Source organism: Seriola dumerili, unplaced genomic scaffold, assembly GCF_002260705.1.
Source record: "Seriola dumerili isolate Sdu_G_001 unplaced genomic scaffold, Sdu_1.0 BDQW01000138.1, whole genome shotgun sequence".
Classification (NCBI taxonomy): Eukaryota; Metazoa; Chordata; class Actinopteri; order Carangiformes; family Carangidae; genus Seriola; species Seriola dumerili.
The window spans coordinates 1,025,849-1,052,453 of NW_019174393.1; the positions used below are offsets into that span (position 1 = coordinate 1,025,849).

At 40.2% G+C, this 26,605-nt stretch overlaps 2 protein-coding genes across 2 annotated transcripts; one reads left to right on the forward strand and one right to left on the reverse strand.

The window, feature by feature from the left end:
• Nucleotides 1–555: 555 nt before the first annotated feature.
• dyrk2 (dual specificity tyrosine phosphorylation regulated kinase 2) lies at nucleotides 556–17,531 on the reverse strand. The gene is made up of 7 exons (XM_022749370.1): nucleotides 17,489–17,531; nucleotides 8,734–8,837; nucleotides 4,821–5,163; nucleotides 4,461–4,624; nucleotides 3,840–4,229; nucleotides 3,653–3,743; nucleotides 556–2,994 (listed from the first exon to the last, which is right to left on the reverse strand). Exons 1-7 carry the CDS (start codon nucleotides 17,526–17,528, stop codon nucleotides 2,348–2,350), a joined length of 1,779 nt encoding a protein of 592 aa, XP_022605091.1. The 5' UTR covers nucleotides 17,529–17,531; the 3' UTR covers nucleotides 556–2,347.
• Nucleotides 17,532–20,098: 2,567 nt separating this feature from the next.
• On the forward strand, nucleotides 20,099–26,130 carry LOC111224549 (F-box only protein 15-like). The gene is made up of 10 exons (XM_022749089.1): nucleotides 20,099–20,319; nucleotides 20,414–20,485; nucleotides 21,284–21,388; nucleotides 22,086–22,328; nucleotides 23,420–23,620; nucleotides 23,723–23,846; nucleotides 23,953–24,035; nucleotides 24,292–24,437; nucleotides 24,862–24,986; nucleotides 25,864–26,130. The coding sequence occupies exons 1-10, from the start codon at nucleotides 20,099–20,101 to the stop codon at nucleotides 26,128–26,130; spliced, it is 1,587 nt and encodes a 528-aa protein (XP_022604810.1).
• Nucleotides 26,131–26,605: the final 475 nt, after the last annotated feature.

Sequence of the window (26,605 nt, forward strand, 5' to 3'; positions counted from 1 at the left end):
TTTAACCCAGCACTATCACTGTGTTAGTTACTGAGTCGGCTGAAGTGATTCTTCCTCTTTTTATTCCAGACTTCATCAAAATTTCTTGTTTTAATCTTCACCCTCACTTGGAGTCAAGTCTTAATGAAGCACTTGATCAGTGTAGGAATTAAAGTCTTGGTTGACTGCTGCAGCGTTAACACCTACATGCTGAGACCAGAAGGATATATCTCTATATAAACAGTTGACCTCTTCAGACGAGCTGCACAGTAACACAGTGTTAGTGTGCAGTCCTAAAATATGACTCACATTTCTCTGTACGGGGCCTATATGCAGGGTACCGTCAGACTATAACTGCTGCTGCTGAGCTTCAGTTACATAAAAGTTTAAGATCTGTCATAAAATGTCCTGGTTATTCCAGACATACAGGCTCTCCAATCTTTCAGGCTTAGGACAGACTCTCTCTTATTTTAATTGAGGATTTAAAGCTGTGAAATCCTTGGAGATGCTTTGTTTTCCAAACAGCCAGAGGGAATAAACATTCAGCTCTCTCTGCTGTCTTTGCTGTCCCTCCAAACTTAACAGTCATCTAAACAAACACCACTGTATGCTGTTACATTATGGAAGATATTTTGGTGTCATGTGATTTCTGTGCAGCTGAGTCTTTTCCTGATGCTTGGAATTTGGTCAGCACGCTGAAATGATTTTGCCCTCATATCTGGAATAAGTTAAAATGGCTACTTCTGACATATAGTCCTTCAAAATGTTACTAAAATACAGGAGTAGTCTGTCAGTGGCAAAGTATGTTGGAAAATTTGTCATCCATGTTATCCAGGCGACTAGACAGCTTTTTAATCTTGTCTTTTAATGTTGGCTGACCAAATATAAACTATATTATATAAATGCTAGTCTGCAGCCACTGCTTCATGTTTCTTTGCTCATAAACAAGACTTTGGTTTATAACACTCCCATTATTTTAAAATCAGAGCCCTTTGAGTTTAAAATGATTTATAACTTGTCCATAAAACCACCTTCAGTCTACTTTCTTCTTTCTCTTCACAGCTCTTTCAGCAGCCATTTTGTATCATTAATAATCACATCTGGTTGATTAAATAGGGAACAAAATGGTGCTGGCTAACCCAAACACCTTTTTCTTTTCTGGTCTTTTTCTCCCTCCTCTGTTCTCTGTCTCTAACTTCACTAGTTAAAACACTTAAAAAATCTAAATCTGAGAAGTTAAAAAACATGTTGTCATTCTGTCTGTGCTTTGTAAGGCTGGGCAGTGGAGAGCTAACAGGCTATGGCTAAAAGAGGCTAAGGCTAGCCACCAGACTGCCAAAAAAGGCAAATAGTGAGCCAGCTATAGCTAGCTGACTGATTTTAAAGTTCGCTAGGCTAACTGCTAGCATAAAGAGTTAGAATGTGACAGCTAAACACAAACAAATAGCTGTCTAACGACAAACCACTGTCAGTTAACAGTTAGCTAGCTGACAGGCACAATGCTAACAAGGTAACACACAGTAAAACAACAGCTAGCTAGGAAAGTTAGCCAGCTAACAGGTAGATGGTTCAGTTAGGGTTGATAGGATCTTTTTTGTGTTGTCACTTGAGTCAGAAATAATGACAAATGCTCACCAATGTTCCCCAAACTGAAATAAAACACAAAATTTGTTATTTCATAGTGATATGAAACATAGACTAGCATGCTAATCATTGCATTTTTCAGTTGTAGCCTTAGTTTTATAAAGATATATCTGACACTATTTGTCAGTTTAACCACATTTAAGAGGCCCTATTATTGTCTGCCAGATATGACCTTGTAAGACTAAAATCAATATATGTTGTTTTTGGTGTCCAATCGATTATTCGACTATTAGCTCAGCTAAATAGATTCTGTGCTAAAAAAAAAAAAAAAAAAATATCAAAAAGCCTTGTTCCCTCCGTAAGCACCATGTTTTTGTGAGTGTGTTGTGTTTGTGTGTTTGGAGCTACAGAGTGGTGTGGTGTGTTTTGATTGTCTGAGCAGCCCCGCAATCATTTCCAACACGTCCCGCTGCTCACGATGTAAAACAACTAATTGTTTTTTTCAGACAAGACTGAGAACGCACCCCAGTTTATCAGTCAAGTTTCAGTTTACATCCTAGCCTAGCCATTCTGCATTTTAGCAACCCAACACAAAACTTCCACGACTGTTTTAGTCCTGAACGCACCCCAACAACGCTGTGAAAACCAGTGTGAAAAAACCAAACGCTCTTCAAAACTGGACAAACCAGTTTTATTCAGTTCCAGCTTGTTGCTCGCAGCTGCTCGTGGCTGCTTGTGAGCTCAGCTTTCACCTCCCGCCACAGCGAATGGGGTGCGCTCACTCTCAGCTGACCAGTTTGGGCAGAACTGTCCTAGGCTGGATGTTTCCATTGGCGTCGGTGATCGCCGCCAAGTTAGTCCTGGTTTTGGAGGAGGAGGATGTGGTGGTTGAGGAGGTGGTGGCGAGCTTGGAGATGGAGGTGATGGCACCGTCAGAGGTGGTGGTGCCCCGTTTGGATGACGAGGTCTTCTCCGTGGTGGTTCCTGCTGGCGGCTTGGGAAGTCGTCTCCTCAGCCACGGGTGGCGCAGTGCCTGGCTGGGTGTAATCCTGAGCGCCGGGTCCCACTCCAGACACTGTTTGAGGAAGTCCAGGAAAAGTGGGTCGTCGCAGCCCTTTAGTGCTACGCTCCAGTCTTTGCTACCCGGTGGGCCGCGTACCTTCCCCCGCCGTGATCGACCACCGTTCAGCACGGTGGTGCCATCAGACAGAGTGGTGACGGTGCAGTACCGTGGGTAGCCTTTGGATGACACAAAGTTCTTGGCTCGTTTGGAGGCGTCGAGGAGCTTCTGGCTGGGCATGCCCAGTAGTTCGATGATGCAGGCCAGCTGATCAGCTTCATCTTCACCCGGTAACAGTGGATAACCAGTCAGCAGCTCAGCCAGGATGCAGCCCAGGGACCACATGTCAATAGGCATTCCATACCTGGAGCCTGGAGGAGGTAAACCAACCAAAATCAGGATTCAAGGTTTGAATAGTTTCCATTCCCACTGATCATTTTCCAAACCAGACCATCAACTCTTGGAATGACAGATGAGTTTTTACCTTCCCAGTAGCCATTGGATTCAAAGTGGTTCTATAAAAATTACATACATGTAGTCACCTTTAGTTTCCTGTCATTAAAGATTACTGGTTACTGTAGTTACTGGTACTGTCACTGCTTTGATGGACATAGACATCCATGATTTGAAAGCTGGTGTCAGAAAACTAAACCTAGCCAGTGATCAAGGACAATATGATTTCAGTTGTTTCTTGCATTAATCCTTAAACACCCACATTCTTTTAGAGGTGGTCTACCTAAATTAAACACAAATTATTTTAGATCCTTGGACCTTCTGAAAGAATTTAGTACATTTTTGAGCAGCCAAACTGCTTTGAAGGTAGGAAGGCGACCTTTACCTACCCTTCTGTATTGTAGTGAACTTCTCAACTTAATTACCACATGCTGATGGTGTAATGTAATAATTTTTTGCAAGTGTGTAGTCTCTGCAAGTTGCTTTTCATTGCTGAAATGAACTGAAACCAGAGGTCAAAACCAACAGGAAGTGAAAATCTGAAAGTCCAGCTTCTTTCATTTTCTTTCTTCTTACCTAGAATGACCTCGGGTGCTCGGTAGAACCTGGACTGGATGTAGGTGTAAACTCTTTGATGTTCATAACAGCTAGAACCAAAATCTATGACCTAGAGACAGAGATAGACAGATTAGAGAATGTTTTATAGATGAATGATTGTGCCTTTAATGGCTAATGTGGGAACACATAATTTTTGCTATTGTACCTTAATGCCGCTGCGTCCCTGCTGCTTGAGTAAAATGTTCTCGGGCTTGAGGTCGCAGTGGATGATGCGGTTCTTGTGCAGTGAGTCCAGACACTGCAGGATGGAGTGGGCGAACTTCCTGACCAGCGGGAGGCTGAAGCCCTGGAACTTGTTCTTCTTGATGAGCTCGTACAGGTTCATGCTGAGCAGCTCGAAGGTCATGCAGATGTGGTTACGGAAGGAGAAGTTCTCCAGCATGTGGATTACGTTCATGCTCGAGTCCTTGTCCTGCTTCCTCAGGTGCTCCAGGATGCGGATCTCCTCCGCCGCCTGCCTGTGGAAGCGCTTCTCGTTGCGGACCATCTTCAGAGCCACGTGGGCCTGAGACTTGTGGTCGAAGGCCTTCACCACCTGCAGGGGGAGAAGAAACATGGTGCTCTCATGAATCTTAAATCCATTCGACCAGAGAGGAAACAATTAGGTAATTAGGTAACTTGTTTTGCTTCAACCAAGGAAATAAATTCATGTTGAGCAGCCAGACTTTTGGTCTGCAGACAGTTTGTCCTCTTCTGTGTTAAAATTAGTGACAGTGCTACTAATCACCAGTTGTTTCATTAGCTGGAGCAGCAGCAGTGATCATACCTGTCCAAAGCTGCCTTTACCGATGACCTTCAAGACTTCATAGCGGTAGGCGATATGGTCATGTGGGACGTGGATGTAGGATCCTTGATCATCATCATAGCCACCGTTGTTGGCTCCGCCTATGACCCCTGACCTCTTCTTCGCATTTGGACCCACAAAGTACACTGCAGGGAAAAGAAGAAATGTTCTCATTCCCATTCCTGCCAATCAAATTTAATGATCATAATTTATTATTTTGGCTGTAGAGTTAGTGTTGAACCTGACTGATTACAGATAATTACAAAGCTGGAAAAAGATAACAATTTTCATTTTTTATCAATTTTTGATGCATCTTTAGAAGGACTGACTGAACCCACTCACCCTCTGGGTAGTTGAAAACTTCGTGGTGTTCAAACGAGGACATTTTGGACATGAACTGCTTCATGGCCTGCTCTGGGGACAGGGGGTTGGGCTTTGGCTTGCTGTCCATCGACTTGTTGGAAGTGGCACTGCTCTGGCGGCAGTGGTGAGCGGGCTCTGAGGCCGAGGTCTGTCGGTCGGGCAGCGGCAGCCCTGGCCGGGTGGAGGTGAGTGGAGCCAGACCGTTGGGCTGGGAGGTCAGGACCGGACGCTTGTTGGTGTTCTCTTCATACAGCTGGGTGATGTGGACCTGCGACTGTGATGACAGCTGGACGGCCTCCGACATGGTGGCTTTAGAGCCTCCCTGAGAGGAAACAGAAGCATCAGATCAGCCGAGGCCTCGTCTAGAACACAGTATTGCTCCTCAACACAGTTAGCATTTGCAGCAGCATTCGCTCGTGGAGGCAATAAAGCTAATTGGCATCTGGTTGCCACAAATTGCTTCAAAATCAAACTCTTCAAGAGTCCTAACTCTTTCAAATCTGAAAACACAGACACTATAAACATATTTTTCTTTGAGGACATAATTATCTCCATTGTCCATTATTAAATGAATGTCTATAAATCCACTTTAAAAAAAACAAACAAAAAAAAAACAAAAACAAAAAACACCCTCTAGATAACTTACATCAGTATCACAGTAATCCAGTGTCAGTTGTCTGTTCATTCATGGGCTTCTTGTAAACAGGAACTGCTAATAGCTAATTTGGCTACTTTTAATGGTGCCAGTTTTGAAAAAAGGCAACAAATACAGGCTAAAAATAAACACAAATCAGGCCCACAGTGTCTGAGTTTAAAAACTACCCAATTACTGTCAACTACTGTTGATTTTTTATTCTACAGGTTTTTCCCACTTTCCCTCCAACTTTTTGTCCAAATTGCTGCAACAGTTTGTCAAGAAGATAAACAATTAACTTTAATGTATGATTTTTAGAAGATAACACGAATGTGGTCATTTGTTACATTAATAAAGCTACTGTCTCAGATGTCAGGGTGTTCTTGAACACAGCACAGGAAGCTTTAGAAACCGTCTGTACTGAATATCAGGTAAAAATCTGGATAATTAATGTCCACAAATTAGTAATGAAGAACTCCAACAGTCTAACAACCTAATGCTGATTAATGGACACCTCTCTCTCTATATTATTCCGTCTCTTTGTCTCTTGCTCAGTGAGTCACTCCCTGTTGCCGTGGAGACCAGCACACCTGGGTCCTTTCAGATAACAGAGGTGCATTTGGTTTCAGTACACACACACACAAACAACAAAGGTGGCAAATGTGGCTCAATTCAAAGATCTGGTGTTTACCGCATCATAATAGTGTGTGTGTGTATGTGTGTGTGTGTGTGTGCGTGTGCATGTGTGTGTGCGTGCGTGCGTGTTGTAATCCTGCCAATGAGGGGACTGAGGTATAAAAATAAGGAAGTGAAACATGACATGAAAACAAAACAGTAACACACACATACAGCAGTCAGGCTGGTGTGAGTGTGTTGTCAGTAGTCAGTGACATATGAGAACAAAGTGTTAGGCTCTGTAGACTCCTCCCTCACCTGACAACATCTCTTATTTTCATTATCAATCAATCTGAAGAGTGTTTCCTGAATTAATCCTTAAAGCTCCATCCAGTCTAAAGGTCTCTGTCCATGTGTAGTTTGATTATAAAGCAGGTTTAGGTTCTATATTAAGGACTTCTGGAACTTTGTGATGTCACAACAAAGCAGTCATTGCTCCCAGCCACGCCCCAAGCCCCACCCACCACCATCCAACCTTGCAGGATTTGAGTGTTTTACCTGAAATCTGCTATATTTTTATTGGATCACTCAGAAAACAGTCAGCTAATCAGAAGAAAGGTTCAGAGCCTCAATTACAAAACAACTCATTCCTATTAAGAAATAATCCTGTCAGTGAATTCAAATTCAAACTAACTTGTAGCTTGTTGGAATTAATTCAAATGTAACCCACATACATCACAACCTCTCCTGACCCCACCTTTCCCACTGTCTTCCCTTCAGTACAGTCTGTATATTTTCCAGTGTACTGTCATACAGCTGCATTACTCAGAGATGTTGCCAATGGGCTGCACACGCCTGCACATACATCTAGCCCTCTTATCAGTGAAGGTCAGACAAGCTGTTGCACTTGAAAAGTGAAAACCCAAACCCCGCCTGCTTTAATGTTGGAGGAAATGACACTTATGGAACAAAACATTAGGGTCATTACACTCAGAGAAAACGAGCAAAGGTCACACATCACCTCGAGTAACTACATTGATAACAGCTGATATGTGTCTGACTCAGCTCAGCAGACGATTGATTGATCACTTCGTACCAGAGCAGCACGTTGCAATGAAAGACGAATCTGAATCCTATGAGTTTTTACAAGCACCTATCACTTCAGCTGATCAGTCTGCTGCTGGAAACTTTAAACTGAGTCTACACTGAAAACGCTACAACCACAACTGTTTCTATTTCTAGCATTAACACAACCACTGCAGCTGCGACTGCTGCTGTTTGAAATACTGATATTCAAGTTTACCCCAAGAAAATGACCTTAAAAATCTGGTTTTAAAATGTGCCTCCTCCTGGTTTTAGCTGAGTGATACGGAGCCTCTGGTCTGTTTGCAGTGAGTTATTATAGTTCATAAAAGCCTCTGCTGTAACAGGCTACTGGGAACTCTGATAATGCTAATAGTTGAAGTGATACAATGATCAGCAATGATATCACACACAGTGTGTGTGTGTGTGTGTGTGTGTGTGTGTGTGTGTGTGTGTGTGTGTGGTGTCCTTCACACCAGCCTATAAACCAATCAGCTGTTTAAAGCATCCTGGAGCAGAGAGCTATTATTAGCCGTGTGGCTACAGCTGACTGTTCCACAGGACTGCTGCCCAGGCTCTTTGCTTCACAGAGCTAACAGCATGCTAATCTTTTGCTAACACGCTAACTGCAGCTCGCTAGTCAAACTGCAGCCCTCTGAATCCGACATACCAACAGGATGGTGTCAGGACCAGATTGTTCTGCATTTTATTTCCATATCAACAGATCACCCCCAGAAATAGTTTAATGAATTATACTGATTATATATTATTATAATGAATCATTATTATTGATTGATTATTGATTATTGGTCACTGATCATAACAATCAAACTTAATGTTCTGGGAAACATTTACTGAACAAAGCCTTTTTTTTCAGGTCAGATAAAGACTGATGAACAGTTCACTGATGTTTATCAGCTGATCGTGGATGTCTTCAGTGATTAACCTGCTGAAAACTTCCAAAATAAAAGCGGCTGGTCCAGGACACACTGGCATGAGTTTTGGTATGTGTTGTTTACATGTGCAGACACACGTTTTTAAAAACTGATTGTTAGATAAAAACGAATCTTCGAGTATCAAACAAATTCTAAATATTGATGCAGTTAATTTGGAGCATAAAAAATGTTGTAAATAATAAAGTGTCTTAATCTTGTGTGAGCTGTAGATGTGTCTTAGTGAAGCAGCTTAAAGGACACAAAGCTTTTTGACATCAGTGTCAATACAATAGCTGAGTTTTATCACATTCAGACAACGTAAACATTTTTAAAACTATTCTTCTATTTAATAAAATGTCCCAAACCATCAGTTTTAAATAAAACATGGTCTGAAGTTTGATCATGAACCATTTGATCAAAGACTTAACAAACACTTTCACAGTTTACTCTGTGAACACTGGTAATAAAGATACTGAGATTTGAACCAGAGTTAATCAGCTCAAACTCAATAAGAGACTTTACTGCATCTCACTTTATTTTCTTATGACTGTTTAAATGTGATGAATTGGAAGTTGTGAATGAGCAGTGTGCTGAACTCGTGATGATAATAAATTTGTGTCTGTACCGTCAGGGGGTTGTGGTTGTTGTTCCGAAGCGGCGGCAGGGCGACGGGCGACGTCGTCTGAGAGCCACTGTGACCAGGAGAGTAGACCGGCTCGCCCACTTTGCCTGGAAAGAGACAAAAAAGGATGAGTTTCATCATTTCTATTTAGGATATTTTTTGATTACTTTATTGACAAGATGGATTTTATTTTCATCTCTGTTTCCAGTTCCTTCATGTAGCACTGCAACTGGAAAAACTGGAAATTTTTCATAGTTTCATAAGTCAAGATCTCGAGCACTAGCGACTAGTTCCACTTTCTTTTGATTTTATTATTTGAAAATGTGGGCCACATTATCAATTAATCTGACCATTAATTTCTAATGCAAAGCTACATATTTTCCTCTTCCCCTGTGTTTTATTTGAAGTGTTGATCCATAAGAAGATATATTTGGGGTTTTGAGAGCCAGAAACCATCTCAGTGTAGTTTTACATCTCCTCTCTCAGGCTTCTCTCTGGAGCTCTAGTAACAACAGGTCGGTGAGCCAATCAGAAGAGAGGAGGCTCTGAGCCTCTCTTCTGATTGGCTGACTGTTTTCTGAGTGACTGAAGAAAAATATAGCAGTTTTCAGGTAAAACACTCCAAATCCTGCAAGGTTTGGATGGTGGGTCCAGGTGGGCGGGGCTTGGTGACTGCTTTGTTGTGACATCACAAAGTTCCAGAAGTCCTGACGGCTGGTTTTAAGGCTCAGTTTCTGAATACAGGCTGTGTGCATTTCTCTGTGGACTGAGGCTTTGATACTTTCATGGTATTAATATAGAACCTAGACCTGATCTATAATCAAACAACACATGGGCAGAGACTGGATGGACATTTAAAGCAATAATTGTTTTGTCCATAAAATATTAGAAAGTAGTGAGAAATGGCTGATATATTCTAGTGTAACTCCCCAGATGTCTTGTTTTGTCGGATGTTCAGTTTACTGTCTCTTACAACAAAGAAATCCTCACATCTGAGAAGCAGGAAGCAGGAAATGTTTGGCATTTAAAAAAAAGAATAAAGCAATTATCATTTGATGGACCAATCAGAGCAGCTCTACACACCCCTGTGCTTATGGCTTATATAAAGTTACGGAGTCACATATTCATTATCATTAATACGAGTCCAGCTCCATCACACCTTCCAACGTCTGCTTAACATGTTGTATCTTGTTCTTTAAACAGGTGTAGACACAGAAACGTCCCGTCGTCATCAAGCACTGACTCGCTGCTGACGTTATAGTCGAGGCAAAAAACTCGACACAGGGTCATAGTTTCAGAGTACAAGATGTATTGCTGGCTCCCCTCCAGCCAGCCAAATATCACATGACGTGACCACCACCAAAAGAGCTGCTTATGTAACTCGTCTATCAGACACATGCTTGGCAATCTCCTCAAATATTAGAAAGTGGTCGGGATCCCTCCAACGTACGTGGGTTATCTGAGGAGAGGAGCCTCAGACGGTTTCACTGAGTGGCGGCCAATCAGTCTCAGATTAGATATGACTGAAGGCGACTGAAGAGTTCAGAGACATACAAACATCTATAGATACAGACTGACAGATAGAGGCAAACATGTTACACAAAGACGGCTCAGACAGACGCCACCACTAATTTACTCAGGGCTTAACACAACGTATGTCTGTTGGGCTTTTCCTGAAAACGCCTACTGAAGCAACAGAGGTCACGACAACAATCACAATTATTAACGCAGAACTCTGCAGCTTTTACCTCCAGCTTATTAAACAAACCTCTACTTTAGTTTCTTCCTTCATTTTTAGCAACTCTGAATCATCTCAGCCTCCAATTCTTTCAGAAAAAAACTCAAATCAGTCTTTTTCTTAGTGGGAGAAGAAACTTCAGATAATCAGGAGTGGATGTCATTTCCTTCTTTAGATTTTTAAAGACATTAACAGCGATGAGTCTTAAAATCTTTGAGACCAAACTTTGCTCTGAAATCCTCTTTTAAAATAAAAAACGACACAAACGACGAGTGTGAGAAACGACCACGAAACAAAGCGTCAACAAACAGTGTTGTAGCACAAACGTAACAGCCAAAACAACATGCGGCAGCTACACAAATACCAAACAGCTGTAACAACCAACAACAAAATCACACTGTGCTTTAACTTACTAACAGGAAAACGCACTGTATTCACACCGAATTGTGTTTCTAAGTTAAATGAAACTGGATGAACCCTGAAGTAAAGAGCTGTTACTTCCCTCTCATACACAACAGATGTTCTAGAGATGTTCAAGTAAAATTTATCCATTCATTCTCTTCATAAATACATTGATCACATTCAGCTAAATCTCAAACTACCACTCGTTCTGATCGAGTGATAATGTTTTTATTTTAATTCCAAAATCATTTCATCTGTTGTGCTGCAACTAACCCATCATTTTCATTATCGATTATCTGCTGCTTTGATCAGTTAACTGTTTCATCTACGAAAGGTTAAGAAAGATAGATAAAAAAACAGCATTAACATTTTGTTAGAACCAAACCATAAAACAGATCGTCTGATTAACCAACAATGGACGTAACTGTGACTGCAGATCTAGTTTATTACCAGCCACAAGGTCAGAGCCTAAAAGAGCCAATGTTGTGGCGCTGCAGTGATTAATCAATCAACAGAAAAATTATCAGCAACTATTCTGATTCTAATAGTTTCAGTCTCAGGTTAAAAAACAATTATTGGTTTTGGGTTTTAGACATTTGGTTGGATGGATGTTCGTACGCAGTGACCCAGGACCCGATCACTTCAGGATCTGGACTCTGAGTGGGTCCTGCAGGTTGATTCAGTCTAAGGAGGATGAAGGTTTTAATATAGCCTGATAATCCTGAATACACCGCCTCTCTCTCTCTCTCTGCAGCTTCGCCTCCTTTGGAATACTCAGTCAATTAATTGTTAGTTGATGGATCACAAACTATTTTGATAATTGATTAATCTTGAGTAATTTGTAAAGTAAAAACTGCTCCAGTGTCAGGATTCTGTTATATTCTGAGAAACTGATGGCGTTTTTTTTGTTGTTGCATTTTTCCAGACCAAACAACTAATCAATTAATTGATAAAATCACCAGCAGATTAATCAATAACGAAAATAATGGTTAGTTTTCGTTCCCTCATCAGGACCACAGCTGGAGAGTCATGGAAACGGATCAAAGCGTTAGCTTGACTGAATGGAGACAAGCCCTGATTGAGACGCTGACCCTCACAGGCCACCGTCCGGCTCTCAGCAGGTTGAACAGACAGATGGCCTCTGCCTTTAATCTGAACGCTCAGTGTAATCCTGCTAATGAGGACGACTCAGACGCACAACGACGCACACACAGTACACACACCGTCACTGTGAGGCTGCTGATCAGCACTCAACACACTCGGACTGAAACCTGCATCAAACCTGCACACACAGCACTAATGCAGTCTAATGCATCTTCACTTCAGCGATCAATATCACTATATACTCTGATTTTATGATCAATATACAGAATCAAGTTTTCATCAGTTGTGATCCTGAATCCTCCTCTTGCTGCTGCTCAAACTATCAGTTCAGTAACTGATAAAAAGAGATTTGTGTGTGTTTTATATTATTTGGTATTGATAACTGATTGATCAATTCTGTCTCAGGCCCGTGACATGTTTGGATTTTCTGTTTTCAGTCAGTTGAATGTTGACGATCTGAGGACGTCACAAGCTCTGGGAAATTAAAACTGGTCTTTTTTTTTTCTTTTACTGTTTTCAGATGTTTATTGGCGAAACTTTTAATCAAGTAACTAAAACAAATAATTGTAAGATTCACTGATAATGAAAATTCTCTTGAGTTGCAGCCTCAGCCTTTTACAAGCTGCACATATGCAACATTACAGTGATGAGGAGTGCACTATATGATGCTGAAACAACTCGTTAATCAATTTATCGCTTGGCAGAAAAGCTCAATAAATCTCAACAAGCTTCTCTAATGTCCATTTATGTCACTGTAAATTTCTGGAATTGGAGATTTTGGTATTTGTTTTCACTATTTTCAAACAACTTTTAAGCTTAATGATAAAATAATTAACTTTTGCCAGATTAATTGGCCGTGAAATGAATGGTAATATTAATAAAATCCTCTATCACGATGTATGTAACTTCATATTAGAATATCTGTATCACAACGTATCACATCTTCTACAAACAGAAACTGATCAAATCAAAACAAACTACGTCTGTTTCTACCTCGTGCTGATGAAATCCTGAACAGATTGAAGTAAAATTTTACTTCACATCAGCATGAAAATCCCAAAAATCCCAAACTGTGATGAAGCACTTTTTCTCATGAATTTACAAGGAATTTAACTTTATTTAACACTAACACACAATACAACAGGAGATACTAAATAGATTAAATGCAGTAAATTTTAAATCAAAATCTCAAATTTGCATGATCTCACTGTCTATACTGTCATATTGTCCAACCCTAACCCTAAAAACAACAAACACACAAACTAGAGCTCAGTCATTATGATCAGCTGATACTGACTCATCACAAACATGTCAGTGTTTCTCTGTACTGTGAAAAATAGTTTTATTTATTTGATCTTTATGTTTTGCTGAACTGTAAATTTCCTGCCTCACACACATTCATCACCACTTTATATCAACAAACTTAAAGCAACCTAAAATAAAAGTAACATTATTGTTCTGTTATAAAGGTAAAATCCCTCCAGTATCCCCCAGACTCCAATTCAAACTGTTTCCCAGAGGCCCTTCATCATCTCCACGGGGCCTCCACCTCCTCAGCGTGTGACGATACTGTGCTGTGCCTCTGCAGCACATACTGATAATGTAAGAGGGGGGATCTACACTGGAGAGCATGTACAGTATTCCTCACTGTGAGCCTGACACATGCACCCTAACAGAGTGGAACAGCGGCGAGCCGAATGTGAACTCGACACTGAGTTCTGGAAATGCCAGAGCGCCGGAGAGCATGGTCGGCATGCTGCTCGACAGGACGGGTGGGGAGAACCTGCGGCAACGTGATCGCACGCGTGCAGCACCGAGAGAGAGAGAGAGAGGGAGAGAGGGGGAGAGAGAGCAGGAAATCACAGACGAGGAAGGTGCAAACACAAAATGCCTCCTCTTATCATTTCAACCTGCTGACATTTTCTTTCTGTCCCTCACTGGCCACTATAGATGAATCACCAGCACAGTTTCTACTTCAAACAACATTTTAGGAGTGTGGCGTCTTTACTAAACTCAACAAAGCTCAAACCTGCAACAATCAGCCGATTAATTGATTGACAGAAATTTCATCTGCTAATATTCTGATGAAAGAATATTTTAGTTATTTTCAAAAATCTGAAACATCTTCTGGTTTCAGCTTCTCAAATATGATGACAATGGACTGAATCTCTGGGTTTAAAGGTCCATCCAGTGTAAAGGTCTCTGTCCATGTGGTGTTTGATTATAGATCAGGTCTAGGTTCTATATTAATACTGTGAAAGTATCAAAGCCTCAGTCCACAGAGAAATGCACACAGCCTGTATTCAGAAACTGAACCGTCAGGACTTCTGGAACTTTGTGATGTTACAACCTCCCTCAGCTATGCCCCAGGCCCCGCCCACCTGGACCCACCATCCAAACCTTGCAGGATTTGGTTTCTCTGAGTGTTTTACCTGAAATCTGCTATATTTTTATTAGATCACTCAGAAAACAGTCAGCCAATCAGAGGAGACTCTCACAGCCTCCTCTCTTCTGATTGGCTCACAGACCTGTTGTTACTAGAGCACCAGAGAGAAGCCTGAGAGAGGAGATGTAAAACTACACTGAGATGGTTTTTGGTTCTTAAAACCAATATATCTTCTTATGGATGTCCAAATTTTAAAATAAAACAGGAAAAGTGTCAGATATGAACCCTATAAGACATGAAGACGACATCTGGAGTTGTGACGAACTATAATGAGCATTTTTCACCATTTTGTGTCATGTTATAGACAAAACATTAATCTATTCATCTTTCTTGATTAATCAAGGATGAAAATGATAATCGTCAGATACTTCACAGTGTTGGTGTGGGAAGTGAAACTGGGGCACAAAATGGAGCAAAACTGAAAGCGCAGTCACCACAAAGCCTGCAGGAAAACCAAACTGACTACAAATTAAAACCATTAATGAACTGGTTATAAAACATGTGGTTAGAGAGAGAGAGATGAAAGATAAACAGGGCAGCTGCACTACTGCTGTTAAGAAACCTGCTCAGTTAAAGAAATCTACCATCTTACATTATGTCCAGCTGTGAGCAGGCAAACACTGAAACACAGTCAATCTCTAAACTGCATCAAAGACAATACAAAACAGGGCAGATGAGCTGAAACTGATCACATGACGACCTTAAAATCTGGAGGAGTAGTCTGTACTATTAGCATTAGAATAAATACTAATATATATAATTAACATTATATAACAGATTATCTGCTTGTGTTTACATTCATGTAACTACATTTATGTCAACACACTGAAAAAGCTGTGCAAATACTTGATGAATAACCACAAGGCTACTTAAGGATAAGTAACACTGATATTACCAAACAAGCTGACAGTGGGCCGGCGGTGTTTACATTAGAATAACTGCTACTACTATTTATGTCCAAAAGCTAGATATACATTAGCTGTCAGGCTAACAGTGGGCCATTGGTGTTTACATTAGAATAGCTACTGCTACTATTAATGTCCAAAAACTAGATATACATTGGTATTAGCTTTTCGGGCTAACAGTGAGTTAGCACTCTGTGTCAGAATAACTCATGTTATTAGTTAATTGACGTGCAGCTGACTAACCCTAACCCTTATAAACCTATAAAGCTGCTAAGACAGGGAATCTTTGTGGCTGAGAGAGTTAAAATGAATACCACATAATCATAACGTCCCCAGTTCAGCCCTCCCTCTGTGCTCTAACATCACCGGTCTGAGTTCCTGTTGTTCCTTTACAAAATGTCCCTAACAAAAATATTTTGAAAAAGCTTCTAAAATAACACATACAGCCATCCAGTTGGGTTAGTTTGTATTTTCGAGATTGTTCCTGTATTGAAGTTAACACCTGAGGAATTGACACATCCAGGTTCCTAAAGATAACCCTACAGGATTGAGAATCTGGATCGGGGCCAGGTTAGTCGGCTACCTGATGGTGGTTTGTCTTACGACTGACTCAAAAGATAATATGAGTTAAAACAACTTTTAATGAATCTCCTATATCTCACATTTCAGTCTATAATGCTTCCTATTATTACAAGTAGTGGACACAAACAAGTTCTTAACAAAGCTTTGCTTGTATAAACACAAAGGGCAATGAAAACAGATGCAGCAAATTAATCATGAAGCATGTGAAAGCTTTGAAAACATCAGATTATTGTAGACTGATAATAACACTGTCACTGTCCTCACATGAATACACGAAACAAACAGAAATGCCTAATTTCCTTCATGTTTTCTACAATCGTTTGAGCCCTTTTAATAACATCATCCTGCTGCACCCAACTGGTACATCCAAGTGTTCACCGCCACAAACCAACACCTAATATTTGCACAAAAGTAATGGATGGAAATGAGCATTGATTATCATTTTCTTTGACAACTTTCTCAAAAATTTGTTAAAATTTACATAAGATTTGGTTTGAAACCCGGTAGGTGTTTCTAAATCATAAAAATTATTGTGGTTCTTATCCACTTGCCAGTATCAATATGATAATAACATCTAGTAATATCAGCCCACCAATATATCATGACAGTATATTTACATTTAGACGATAATAAATTATTATAACATTCTGTAAATAACCACCACCACAATAGTAAGTTAGATAGTAGACAGCAAAGTAAATGGCTGCTAACAGTATAAATTGAGATATTAGCATGTAATAACAATCACTATAGCAACCACTTTAACAGGAGTATAAACGTGTAATAATACCTGTAACAGCTCATAATAGCATTAACATGTGATAGTCGAGCTAATAGAGTTATAAAGAGTCTGACAGTTGTGTATTTCAAAAGCTAACAACTGGGGGGAAAAGGCTAAAACACCAACTGACCTCTGACTGAACTGAACCGAAGCTTTATTTCTGTCTGCCGAGCTGGAGGCCAAAAATTACCCAGCAACCGACACACACACATACACACATACACACACACACACACACACACTAAACACTAAACACTAAACACCACCAAAAACCGTGTCTAATAAACACACAGGAAGCTAAAAGACAACGAGAGATGTCTGTACACGGCACGAAACAGCCGTTAGTAACGGTCGACATCGGCGATAAAGTGGCCGTAAACAGCAGGGAAACACACCGGGAAACCTGCATCTGTCTGTTGGTTAGCTAGCTAAAAATAAACCTGACAGACGGGCAGGGAAAGAAGACGTCTGGAGCAGCTTTTTATTTATTTATTTATTTATGTATTTATTTTTATCTCGTTAGTTTCTACAGCCGTGCCACAGCTACTCCTCCATCTCCTTCTCGTTTATGACATTACAGTTAATTTAATAAACAGAGAAAGAAAGACGAGTGTTGTTTCTGTTCCTGCCTGTTAGTTAGCTAGCACAGCTCCCTGCCCTTCCCTCAGTGTTTTCCTCTCCTGTCTCACTGTAATTTACACTGGATTAAACCGAGGTAACCACAATGCAATCGGCGGTGTGTCTCCGCCACACTGACCAGGCTCAAGCGCCCTCCGGCCGGCTATAGAGGCTGTGCTCACCCGTCGGAAGGACCGAGGCTCCGGGCTTCTTGGTTAACATGGCGGCCGCTCCTCTCCTCTGGACACAGACGAGCAGGACGCCTCCTCTTCCTCCATCTGCAGCTCCTCCTCTTCCTCCTCCTACTCCTCCTCTTTCTAATCCCTCCTTTCACTCCTTCACCCTCCGGAATAACTAACAATATACCTTCTTTATTCATCCTTAAATTCACTGTAATTAATGTGTAATTAATTGTAGTTCCTCCTGTGTTCCTCCTCCACTCAATTACTACATTACATTACTACATTACTATTTTTAAAATGTAAATTTTGTTTTTACCTCATACACTTTGACATTATTAGAAACTTTCTTAAATAATATATATATATATATATAATATGCTGATGTGTTAATACTACTAATAGACTGACAATAGGCCCACTTTAGATGCAGCACATTACAAACAGTACAAGAACTATTATTATTATCATTATTATTATTATCACAGACTGTAATAGACATTGACAAATTTACAGAGTATTAGAGTATTTTACATGACCACCATTGTGCAGTGTATATTCAAATTTAATTACATTATATTGTCCTTTTATATTTATCACAGTGTTATATTACAACATGTTAGTTATTGTGCTTAATTTTATCTAACACTACTTTTGTTTACTATATCATAATATTATGTTTTCGGTTTTTATCATTAAATTGTATGTATGTCATGTATTTTTAACTCCTGTATTTTTTTTCTCATATTTGGGGTAGATTGTATCACTACTTATACCTGTATAGCTATAGTTATATATACACTCAGTGGCCACTTTATTAGAAGCAACAGCTCTGATATAAATTCTTCAGTGTGGTTACAAGTTTCATGTGTAACTTCAATGACTATTATGCATTTAGAGTTCAGTCTTGACCTTGAAACTTGTAGTTTGACCAAATCAATAAATAAATACAAAAAACCAAACAAACAAAAAGGTTTACTTATGAGCTTTTTCTGAAATTTCAATCCAAAAAACGTACAAACTGCTGGTAACCATAGCAACAACACTGATGCTTCACAATACGCTATCCATTAAACTATGTAAAGGTTAAACCAGTGACACTCGCCTCAGAACCAGAGGAAGTTTAAACCACAGTGGACCTCTCGTTTGGAGGGAAACTGAGTCGAATCCAATGAAGACTGATGTTTTTTTCTGCCTCGAGTCCCAGAAAAACTAAAAATGTTGCTGAAGGTGCAGAATTTCCCATATGAGGACATGATCACTTTACACGGCGTGTGATTGTTTATCGTGCTGCTTGGAGACCAAGAACATGTTTACATCAGAGACACTGAGTGCTGTTGCTTCTGGGGGCAATGTTGGGCTGACAATATAGTTTGTTTAGTCAATGGGGGTGTGTGTGTGTGTGTGTGTGGGGGGGGGCTCAGGTTTCACAGCTTTTAGTTAAATTACAGAGAGGAGCGTGCTTATGTAACACTTGCACATAATAGCAGAGTTACCATGTGTCAGCAGAGAATACACAACCACATCTTTTAACTGATCGTTCAGGTGAGACAGTGACGCCATCGGTCTGGTCAAAGAAGGTTTGACCTGATTTTCTGGATATCTTTGCTTGGGACTTGGTGCATCAGTTTATCAGTGTTTGTTCGATGTGATCACCACTGACATTTCTCAAGGCCTCAGTCAAAAGTAGGAATGTCCCAGCCATATTTATATATACAAAAATACAATAAACTACAGGAATAAAAAAAAAAGGAAAAGGAAAAAGAATTAAACAACCTGAAAGAATACCTTATATACTTCAGGTAGTGCCACCTGTAGGGAGGACAGGAGGCCCCTGATGGAACTGAAAGTCAAACTAAAACTTTTGATACTGATCTGTGTCATTACATTATCATGAAGAGTCAGACCCATATGTTTTGTTTGTTATTTTTAAGCATTTTATTTTCTTTAAGGACAAAACGAATGTGTAAAACTGTTTTTTTTTTTTCAGAATTGTCTTTTTTTCTCTATTAATCAATTTGAACTTACTGAGTTACAACAGCACAGACAATAATTCACATAAATAAATCTATGAGTCTTGGTTATCTAAAACGCAAATAAACAGTGACCTGCTTCATTTATGCTTGAACTACTGTTTATGTTCTTAGACTGCTTCATATTTATTTTTTAGATGCAAATTGTTGATTATTATTGGATGTTTTTAATTATTATTGACATATTTATTGTGATATGTATATTGCACATTGTTATCTACAGGAGACTTCATCAAATCATTCATTTGTTTGTTGATGTTTTGTTGTTTTTTGTTGATGTAAACTATGAAGAAATGGAATAACAAATATTTTCATCACCACAGCCTGCATGGATCACCTTGTAAAATAATCAATAAATAACAGAGATTTTTGTTTTTCTAAAGTTAAGACATTTTAAAGAAATTATTCATGTTAATTTATTGGATAAATTTGGGACATTTAAGGGATGAAATGACCTAGGTAATTTAGACAAAACATGACTGCCATCTAGCGGTCTGGCTGCGCTAATGAATGATTTATTGTGGAAAAAAAAACTGACCGGAAGTGGCGAGTGGCGGTAAAATCAATTAACTCCGTGATAATGGCGGCGGGAAGAGGGGAGTTTTTTCGGAGTTTCTTAGTGGGTTTGGAGAGGCAGCCCGCCCAGCTGGCTCCAGGGAGACGACCGGCGGTTCGGGGCAGAGGAAAGCCAGGTCCCGGAGGAGGACAGGCGGATTCGGATAGAGGGAAGACGGCCGGCAAAAGGAGGAAGAGACGGCCGAACACAGAGGCACCGAGCCCGGTCAGCGGGAGTGCTCACAGGTGACCCGTCTGCCATGTTTAAGGATTACGTACACTTCTTTGAAGGATTTAAACCCACCTTGGAAACTTAATTATATTTTAATTTGTGTGCCAGCTGCCCAGGACCGAGAACAGAGACAAAGAAAACAGTCAAAACTCCTCCGTTAAAGGAAAACTTGGTGGAAAGGTGAGTTAGCTAAACCACAACAATGACTAGTTGACTGATCTCTACCTCCACCTGTCTGCGTCACACTGCAGCTTCAGCTTTTCATAGTTAAAGTCCACACAGGTATGCAGTCATTAATCATCAGTTTGTTGTTGTTACACTTGTTTGAGTTGTTGATTTTAATTCTAACTTTATTTTGTTGAAAATACTTTTATCATTTGTCATTTTTAGTTGTGATGAGACAGGTTCAAATTAGCTGCTGAGCTAACCCTAATACATTTATATTGATATTATTATGGTCAGTGTTGATAAATGTGCTTTGTGCCACATACACACATTCATACATACATACATACATACGACTAAAACAATCAATAAATTGATTGGAATCTGTCAGTTTTATATTGATTGATTTGTACATGTCAAAATTAAGCAGTGTAAGTTCCATGGATCCATATATTTTTGAATGGTAACCTTTATTCAAAGGTTGACGGAAGAGAGGTGACAGGAAATGGTCACCCCAGATGAAGACTCAAAGGGGGTTTAACAACATGGCTGCCTGTACAGTTTAATCCAATCCAACAGTTTTTGCTAGGTCAATTTAAAATTACAGGTTGGCGGAAGTTGATATATTTTATATACAGATGATTGATCACACTGATCGTCTCTGACCCAACACATAGTATTGATTATTGCGGGAATGTTTGAGAACTAGCCTCTGGACTCACCTGCAGGTGGCTGCTGATTGGCTGAACTACAGGTGTAATAAAAACAGTAGTTTCAGGTGTTTGCAGTGACTGCTTGTCATGTCTTCTTTAGGCTACCGTCTGAGATTCTGATTAAGATCCTGTCCTACCTGGATGTCTCTTCGCTGTTCTGCATCAGCCATGTCAGCAAACTCTTCCACCAGCTTGCCGATGATGAGTAAGTGTGACAGTCAACCTGGCTCCATATTTAGTACAAATCAAAAGGGGATTTCTTAAATATTAAATACTGAATCTTGTGCCTGCAACACTTTTTCTTTTGTTCTTTACCGTACCTGTCCAAAGAACTGTGAAGATATAGACGTAGACATCTTTAATAACAAGTTAGCTTTGCAGGCTAAGTCAAACAATAATGTGTGGCTCTTGCACCTGCAGCTGCTTCACAATAAAAGCTCCCTCTGTGCTTCATGCCTTGCTTTCATCAGATTCCTATCCGCTAAAGGCCTTTTACTTTGAAACAACAAGATGACCATTACTGTGGAGCAGGTGGAGGACTTTTACTGTGAAGGAGCTACAGGGCCTTTACTGTGAAGCAAGTGGACAGCTTTTAGTGTTATAAGGTGATAAGTGCTTTTACAGTGAAGAAGCTAAAGGGCTTTTGCTTTGAAGTGGCCAACAATGTGAGGCTTTTATTATGAAGCAGCTGATGATCTACATGCATGTGTTTTAAATTAGCCTGAATCGTATCTGACTCTTAAACTAAAGTTTGTATTGTATTTTTCCTTCTTCCTCTCTTGTTAGCCGATCAGAATGTTATTGAATATTGAATATTGTAATTAGTCTTTATCCTCAGTGACCTCACAGTGAGTAGTACTGATCTGCAGCCAGTGTCTACCTGTGACCTTCTCTCACCGTAGTGTCATGTGGCATAAGATTTACATGTCAGAGTTTGGGAGTCAGACGTGGAAGCCGAGGGCGGCGGATGACGGTGCGATGAAGGAGGGCCCGGTGGAGGTGGAGATGGGGGATCGGTCGGTGGGCCACTGGAAGAAGATGTACTTCAGGACCGCGGCTGGACAAGAGATGAACAAGTGGAGGAAAGAGCTGAGAGACATCAGCCCATACACCGGCTTACCCAGGCAGACAGAGTGGGTCCTCAGGTACCAGATTCACCCCTCTGCTTCCACCGGTTCATTGACTTCAGTTCATTTCTATGAAAACAAACATCAATATGATGTAAAACTCTCTGCACACGGAACTATTTTAATCACATTTACTCAATGTTAATGGTTATAATGCAGATGAGGACTGTTGTGAAGCTTAGCAATGTCTGCCTCTAATTTATATTTGGTTTTTGTTTTTAGTGCTAAACAGCCTCTTGTCACATCTTTCAGATGTCTGATTATTCCACTAATTAATGATTTCACCTGCAGAATTAAAACTATTTCACATTTAACAAAAAGAAAAGCAAAGACAGAGAAGTCTCAAAGTTGATACAGTGACACAAACACAGATGATATTACTACAAATTACAAAAATGTCAACAGACAGAAGATTAAAATTGACACAATAGCAGCCCCAAGTAATAATGATAACAATAACAAATAACTAGTAATGATGAGTGTTGTGGTGGCAGATCTGGATCCTGCAGCTCCAGAGTCGGAGACAACTGCAGAATTCACCGGTCAAATTTATTTGCTGCTGAAAAATGCTGTTGTCCAACAAAAACGAAAGTAATCAGTTAGTTGATTGAAAATCATTTGCAGCTATTTTCATTATTGATTTGACCATTTGACCAATTTAATAAATGACTTTTTTGATTTGCTTTTTTGAGTTTTGTACCGTTGGTTACATGATACAAGACATTTGAGCGTCAATGGAGAAATTATATTATTGATTATGTGATGGACATTTCTCACAGAGATCAGATTTATTTTGTTGTTGTTTTTTTTTTTTTTTTTTTTTTTACATTTTAAAGACTTTTATCAGATGTGCAAGTTTTATCTTTTTCACTTAATCAATCAAACTTTATTTGTAAAACACCTTTCATAAAGGTTAGTGCAGTTCAAAGAGCTTCACAGACTGACAAGCTAAACAGAAAAAGACAAATAAATTAAGACAGCGAACAATGAGATACAATAAAAATAGATTTAATAGATTTAAAAAGCTATAATAACATTAGCAAACAAAAAGTAGATGTAGGGTTGTGTATTGTCTTATTTCAGCCTTGTGTTGTGTGTTTTTTCTCCAGGAACCTGAACGTGAGCTGGGAGCTGACGGTGTGCGACTGCTTAGGACAGGAGAGCACGCTGGAGCAGAGCCGAGCATACTTCTTCGAGTCCTCAGTGATCGTCCGCTGGAGCGGAGGCAACTTCCCCAGCTATCACCACATCAGCAGCATCCAGCTGCACGGAGTCAGGAAGGAGACGCTGAAGAGCCCCACAGTCAGGAAGTAAGAAACATCTCTTCCACCTCCGCCACGCCTCCTCTCCACCACCACCACCACCACACATTTACCACACCTCCACCTGTCCTTCCTCCTCTCCTCCGTCAGGCCTGAATGGCGCTCTCTGATTTTAAAGCTGGACATGAAGACTCAGTGCAGTCGCTTCATTGGCAAAGACAGACTCATCAAACTGCTGAGTCTGTCGCCAGGTGTCATCATCGGCGTCTGGAGGGTCAGTGTTCAACAGGGAAACAAACTAAATTCCTAATGTTTTTATAGTGTGAGTATAAATACAATACAAATCAATTGTGTGTGTGTGTGTGTGTGTGTGTGTGTAGGGTCAGAGCATTGTTGCCTTCATCATGGTGAGCCTGCACTTCCACAAGCTGGTGGAGAAGAGTCTGCTGGGATCTCCAGTCTGGTCAGTTCACTTCTCATCAGCTTCAACTGACAAACGTCCAGTTTATTTATCAAGAGCAAACTGAGTCCAGTTATTGAATTCCTCCAGGAGCTTGTGCTTTAATTTTATATTCATATTTTATATTAAACTCTGTTGTTTGTTTTGTTTTAATCAAATATTTAATCTCTTTGTAATTGTCTCTGAAGTTCCTGAATCTTCTTTGCTCTGTTCAGGTTTTTCTTCTTCTTCTTTTCGTCCCGTTTGTCCCTTCCCGCAGCCCGTACTCTGAACCCGTTGACCGTCCACCTGTGTATAACTTGGACCCCGAGTTTGGTCTCCACGACTACACCCTGCACTTTGTCCTGCACAACACCGGCACTGAGATCATGTCGGGACACTTCCGCCAGATCTCCTGTCGCGCAGGTAATCACAGTTTGATCACAGTTTGATCACATGATGAACAGGTCCGCTGACACTGATTTATTTTTTTTGTATGTAATTATTTAGAATGTTTCGCAGCTGAAAAAGTCCAACATCAACAAAACAAATAGGATTAGAGCCATGAGAATAAACTTTATTGATGGAAAAAAGCCCTGAAAATGTAATTTCATACAGACTTTTCACTTGAATTGTTTTTTTTTTTGTTTGTTTTCTTTTTCTTTCCTCTTAACATCGACATAAACCCGAGGATCTTGACTCTTGACTGTGATTTCAGAGACTTTCTACCTTTTGTAGGAACTGGTCTCAGAATCTTGAGTTGGTCAATTTAACTGGAATTAGTAACAAGAACTACGAGAAGTCTGATCGTGGTGTAAAAGCCTAAAGTTTGTTGTGTTGCTCTGATCAGTTCAGATCCAGCGTGGCCTGGTGGAGTTGAAGGTCATCGACAGAACCAACCTGTCGCAGCACAGGTCGCTGTCGGGAAATGTGAAGCTGCCCTGGAAGAGCGAGGCGCTGGAGGGCTCAGTGGAGGTACAACTGTCCAGCAATATCGTGATCTTGTCCAAACAAATCATACATCAGCCTGAACCAACTTTCGTTCTAATACAATAACGTACCAAGTCGTCTTTGCTTAGTTTAGCATTAAGACTGGAAATATGGAAACAGCTAGTTTGATTCTGTTTAACCAACTCTGCTAAAACTCAGTAAAGCCAATTAACACATAATGTTTCTAGTGACATGTTAGGGTTTTGTGGCGAGTTATCTGGCTGATACAGTAGCTTCTAGGATCTTGGTTTGGACACGCCCCCTTCAGAGATTCAAAGATGCATTCAAACGCAGGCAGCCTCGACTCGCTCAACAGTTCTGTCCGAGCCCCGGGTTGTTGCTGCTACATTTCCGTCTGACACCGACCGACACATTTCAGACGTGCTCATAGCTGCGAACTCGTTGCTTTTTGGTGAAATTGAATCGAGCTGCAGAACATTAGCTTGTCTAAATCAAGCTAACTTTGGCTTCAGCAGCGAACAATTAAAAGTGGTGCTCTGACAAGGTAAGCTCATCACCTGTGTGTCAGGTCAACGCGTCACTTTCAGCACGAGGAGCGGTGTTTATAAAGACGCTAACAAGAAGAACATCTGCAGTCATCAGGCTCAGAATCAGTGGTAAGTGTTTTGTTTTTTGCTTCGAAGCGTGTAGCGTTTGCTTTGAGCGTGTAGTTCGTGCTTGGCGCTACTTTTTACACACCGTTATTGTTACAGCTGTCGTTATAGTTCTTGTTCTTGGTGTGGACGGCCTGAAAACATCTATTTAAATTTTTAACAAAGCAACTCAGGATTCATTTTGGCTGTTAGGGGGTAAATAAGGGTCCCATCCCCCTTTCCTGATGGTTCTTTCTTACATCGCGTAGAACTGCTGCATCATGACGGTGACTCTACTGGATGAGTTCCAGAAACCCTTCTGGTGCGTCAGTTCGCCCATTTGCATCACGATGGTGAAGACGTCACTGTCCTTCGACTACAGCGGTGAGCACTTTCTGATGACGTACCAGAACTCGGACGGTCAGGTGAAGATGAAGCTGGTCTGGTTGAAGGAGCAGAAGCAGTTCTTCCTCATCAGCCTCACCGTCTACGTTTCTATTTTCAAAGTCAACAAGCATTTCAGCACAAACTACTGAAGCTGAACTGGACCGCTCAAAGTTCTGGTTTGTGATCTCTAAAGTTCTGATGAAGTGACTTTTGTGAGTTTTGTCAGGGTTTAATCAGTTGTTTATTTTACAAAAGTCTCATTCTGTAAAAATGTAAGAAAATAAAATATAAGTTCTAAGAGTTTAAACTTTAAGTAGAAAAATAAAAACACAAATTTGATTTTAGAGGTAAATTTCTTGTCAGCTTTTTGTTTTAGCACATGGAGAGTGTCACTGTTTTCACTTGAATAAAAATGGTAAAAATAAACTTAACATGTAAAAGAGTTTACACCCCGAAAAAAGTATAAATATTAAGCTATAATTAATTGAATTTGAGCATTTACTGATTATGTGTTAATTTCAATCAGTTATTTTAGTTTCAATCCCAACCACATGGAAGACTTTCAGTGAGAACTTGAACATTTCTTTTATCTACAATTCTAAGAAAAAATAAATCTTATTGTCT

Coding starts and splice junctions, on each gene's coding strand:
- dyrk2 (XM_022749370.1), bottom strand. CDS start 17,528: ATGTTAACCAAGAAGCCCGGAGCCTCGGTCCTTCCGACGG. Junction 5,164..8,733: donor ACAACCACAACCCCCTGACG/GTACAGACACAA, acceptor GTTTCCTCTCAG/GGAGGCTCTAAAGCCACCAT. Junction 4,230..4,460: donor GTAAAGGCAGCTTTGGACAG/GTATGATCACTG, acceptor CTCCCCCTGCAG/GTGGTGAAGGCCTTCGACCA.
- LOC111224549 (XM_022749089.1), top strand. CDS start 20,099: ATGGCGGCGGGAAGAGGGGAGTTTTTTCGGAGTTTCTTAGTGGGTTTG. Junction 20,320..20,413: donor GTCAGCGGGAGTGCTCACAG/GTGACCCGTCTG, acceptor TTTGTGTGCCAG/CTGCCCAGGACCGAGAACAG. Junction 24,438..24,861: donor CCAGATCTCCTGTCGCGCAG/GTAATCACAGTT, acceptor TGCTCTGATCAG/TTCAGATCCAGCGTGGCCTG.